Here is a 4,475-nt window from a genome sequence, read left to right on the forward strand (position 1 = left end):
TGTTCCTTCTCTAATTCTTTTACCTTTGTCCATGAGATATTTTCTTTCGCCTTTTCCTTTTCTGATTTGTGTGGTTCCAATTCGTTTAATTGATGCAATTTGTTTGCTCGTTGTTGTTCTTGTGGTGGTTGTTCCACTCCTAGCACTTCTTCCACTACTTCTGCTTCCTCTTCTTCTATATGGTTCAACAAATGCCTGAACCAATCCTTTTCGCTGACCATTTGCATACGTGTATGCTGTTTTGCTACCCATTGTCTCCATGAATCTTTCTGCCTTTCTAGGAATGGAACATCATTATTCTCATGGAATTCGCTATGATAGGCCTGACCCTGTTCTGTTTCTTCGATCTGGTCGAGCTCGACTATCTGTGCATACTCCTGCTGCTGCTGTTGTTTCCATTCGCTTTTTAACTTATGAAACCAAGGTTGGCTCTTGCACTCTTCCAACACCCCTTTATTTCTTTCAATCCAATGGACCCAGTCTGTGGAGTTTATGCGGCCGCTTACATAGTTTGTCCCTCCCTCTGCGTTCGAATTATTACCTAGAAGATGCTGTTCCGTTTCCTTTTCTACCTCTGCAGCGTTGGGAGTTCCCCCATTCGTTCTTCTCGGGTTGCTTGCGGCTGCATGGTTTGATATATTGTCTGAAGTGGAGTTCGATACATCGGTTGATACATGGCTTGGGGAAGGATTACAGTGTTCACGTGCTATATCTTCGCCTTCCACAATCTCGTGTTGCGTAAGCTTCTGTACGAATTCCTGCACCAGAATTTCCAAGAAATCGGTTTTGTTTATCTCCCAGGTGCCTTGTTGACATTCGTTGACGACTTCGAAGTGGATATCAATGACAGTTCTTCGATTAACGCGTTTTCTATTTTTTTCTTGGTCGCCGGTCGGGGTGGTCGTGCTCTCGTCATGGTGTATCCGTAGGATGAGTCCGATGTTGGTAGATCCGCCTGTTCGTCGTCATCCTGCTGTATGTGTTCTAGGATATTTTCTTCCAAAGGGGGGGATGTTTGTTCCATGCGTTTGTGACGTCGACGTCTTCGTAGCAATCCGAAGAAGTTGTACTGCTGGGTGGGGATGCGGGAGTGGAGCACGAATTTTAATGTTTGTATGTTGTCATAGGAATTAATTTTACCTCGAGTTAATACCATGTAGTGCGGTGATTATATGTGTGTGTGCCGTGTGTATTATGTGATGTGTAATATGTGTGGGGTATAGTATGAAGCGCGATTTATGTGTCCCCTGTGCTGCTGTGTGTTTTGTGGTGTCGTTGGTCGCTGGTGTACTTACCTTCCAAAGGAAGAAACCGAAGAGGATGGTGACGATGAAAACAGGGATGAGAGGGATGTATGTGATGGCGGGCGTTATTCCCTCCTTCGGTGGTAAAGGGGGATTTGGAGTCGTGGAAGGATTATGTTCGTCCGAAGTTTTACCTGGTGGAGCTGGTAGACCTGGTTGAACTTGTCGTGTTTGTGATAGATCCTTTGTATTAAGGACTGCAACAGTTGTTACAGGAGTATGTGGTTGTGATCTGCCATCATGGTCTTTTGTTTCCCTCGGGACTGAAGTAGGTGGTTCTGGACTCCCTGCCATCGGGGACGAATCATTGCCCTGTGTACTTTTTGTTCCTAATTCCTGCATTTGATCCTTCTGCGAAGTGTTCTTCTTGCCCGCTTCGTCAGTGTCCACATTTGTGTGTTGTGCTCTGGGGGTACCATCATTTTCATTCTTCTTTGTGGGTTCCGCTGTGGGGTCAGAGATCGCTCCAGAGTTGTCAGGAGCGGGAGGTTTCGGAGGAGCGGGGGGAAGAGACGGGGGTTCTGGTTCAGAAGCGAGTTTGGGACCTGCCAACCCCCCTTCTGCAGTGTGGGAGGCGTCACTTCCCGATGGCGCCTTCGTAATTTGGGTACTCCCGGAAGAGTTCGGATCGAGCGTTACTATAGTGCTTCCTGAGGCAGTAACCACAGCAGTACCCTCAGATCCCAGAACAAGATTGTGCACTGTATCAACAACTTGGGTAACAGCAGGAGGTTCCTGAGGCACGTGAACACCAATGCCGACGAAGGGACCACTACCATTGGGGGTGGACGACACAGCACTGTGTCCATCGCGACCGGAAGCGCTGGGTTTACCAGCTTTACCTTGTTCCCCAGTAGCACCCCCACCAGGGACAACAGCAGTGGGAGGTTGTGAGGGATCGACGGGACCACCGGCGACACTTCCTTGCTCATTACCTGAAGCAAGACCGGAACTGGTATCCACGCCGAGGACAACACCACCACTACCTTGTCCACCAGCACCAACGGCAGGAATTCGATCAGCAATGGAAAGTTGTCCGGAACCCTTGGTATCTGCCGCACCCGGTTGTCCCTTACCGCCGGCTTCACCACTACCGGAGGCAGTACCCACGCCCGCTACAACGGCGGGTTGACCATCCTTACCATCTTGTCCCTGTGAGCCAGAAACGGCGGCAACATCGCCCTTACTATCTTTCTGTTGGCCCTTGTCACCGGGGCCCACTTCCCCTTTCTTTGTTTGACTTTCGGCTCCTTCAGTTTTCTTTCCTTGATTTTGGGATCCTTCGGCTTTCTTCCCTTGATTTTGGGCTCCTTCCGCTTTCTTACCATCCCTACCATGCTCTCCCTTACCATTTCCATTACCCAAGTTGCCTTTGACCTCTGTAGTAGTTCCCACCGAATTTTCAACAGGCTTCGTGTTTGCCAGTTTCGTCACGACCGATTTGGCAGGTTCAGAATCGGGCTTGGAAGCGGGTGTGGCATGCGCGGTTTCGGTATTTTGTCCATTATTATCCTGTAACTTTGTTTTCGTCGATTCTGCCGGGGGGCCAGGTGATCCCTGTTTTCCTGCAGAATGTCCCGGGACAGTTGGTGCGCTGGCGGCGTGTTGAACGGTGGTGACGGGATTGAGAAACACGGGCTGCTGTGCTCTTCTCTTTTCCTGCTCCCTTTTTATTCTTGCCTCTATACTTTCTTTCAACTCTGGAACTGCTCTTTCCACATATTCGAACTCCTTAAAATGAATTTGGACTTTATTGCCAAATTCGCCCTCATAACCATAATGTCCACTCTGTATATTCTTTCCTTTCCGTTCCCCCTCTTCCACATTACATGAAAGCATTGGACTTATTTCAGATAACTTATTCTTAATATCGCTATTCTTACTTACCAAATTATAAATTCCATTCATAATACTTTCTACAACCGTAGATCTACGAGTGGAAGATACGTACATGCAGTCACCTCTTGCATCTTCAGCCTTAAATTCATCATCCACATTTTTCATTGCTCTAAAAAGATAATTCATAATCCCATCTTGCATACATTTTCCTTTGATGTAATAATATAGAAATATGTTCAGAATGGTACAATGTACATAATCCCTTAGTTCACCCGAATTCCTACTTTTAAGATTTCTATATTCCGAATAAATATTCCATACAATTTTTACAATAAACTTGCAAAAGGATCCCAGATCTCCTATATTCTCTACACCTTCCACAGTTTCTTCGCATGAAGCATATAATTTTTTTAATTTATGGTTACTATCATCACCAACATCGTTACTTATTTTTTTATAAAATTCTCCAATCCATTTTTCTACGTAATCCAAAATTTTTTCCTACGAAAGAAATTTATGGTTTCTTACTCATTCCCATAATATAATGCATGCACTTCATTTTGAATACAACACGTTCATATTTAATTGTCCACCTTTATTGCATATAAAAAAAGAAATAATAATAACATACCTTACTGTTGTACCTAAAGACCGTCAATACCTGTTCAATTGTTGAACCTATCGGAAACTTCTTTTTCCTCATACTTCATTCACTACCTACTGTACGTCTATTATAATAATATATTTCTTCCGTGCCAAAAAAATACTACCACAAAATTGCATCACTTCATATACACAATTATTCTCTCAACTTACACTAATTTCTTATGACATTTGAAGACTCATCCCTAGCATATTAACACTATTCTTTTCCTGAAATTCATTAAAATATTCTTCACACATTCTAATTTCCTTACTCAAAATTCTTTCATTTACTGCACTTGAAAATAAAGCATAACTTGCACAATATGTTCATAGGATTCAGGGTTTAGGGTTTATGCTTAGGTTTAGTTTTATGTTTAGGGTTTAGTGTCTACGTTTAGGGTTTAAATGTTAGTTTTGATATATTGTTTAGTATGTTTCACATTCGCAAAAGATATTGGGTTATATTATTTTATAACCTGGCCGGAATTGAAAAAATATTTAGCAGGATCCTAAGACGAATTTTGGTTAAATTTACATATGCATATATTTTTACATGAATGATATGAAATTAATTTATATTTAAATAAAATAAATATTGTGGATTTGTAGTGGTGTACAAAATACTTTTAATGGTTTGAAAAAAAATAAATGTGGATTTTCTTTTTTCAAGGCAATTTACAAATTAGT

At 42.8% G+C, this 4,475-nt stretch overlaps 1 protein-coding gene across 1 annotated transcript; it reads right to left on the reverse strand.

Annotated features, from left to right (window-relative positions):
• Window positions 1-1,881: 1,881 nt before the first annotated feature.
• PCYB_002030 (hypothetical protein) lies at window positions 1,882-3,308 on the reverse strand (the record flags this gene model as incomplete). Its single annotated transcript, XM_004227624.1, has 3 exons — window positions 1,882-1,950; window positions 2,138-2,394; window positions 2,447-3,308. The coding sequence occupies 3 exons, from the start codon at window positions 3,306-3,308 to the stop codon at window positions 1,882-1,884; spliced, it is 1,188 nt and encodes a 395-aa protein (XP_004227672.1).
• Between the last annotated feature and the right edge of the window lie 1,167 nt (window positions 3,309-4,475).

Source organism: Plasmodium cynomolgi, assembly GCF_000321355.1.
Source record: "Plasmodium cynomolgi strain B DNA, scaffold: 0070, whole genome shotgun sequence".
NCBI classification, from domain to species: domain Eukaryota; phylum Apicomplexa; class Aconoidasida; order Haemosporida; family Plasmodiidae; genus Plasmodium; species Plasmodium cynomolgi.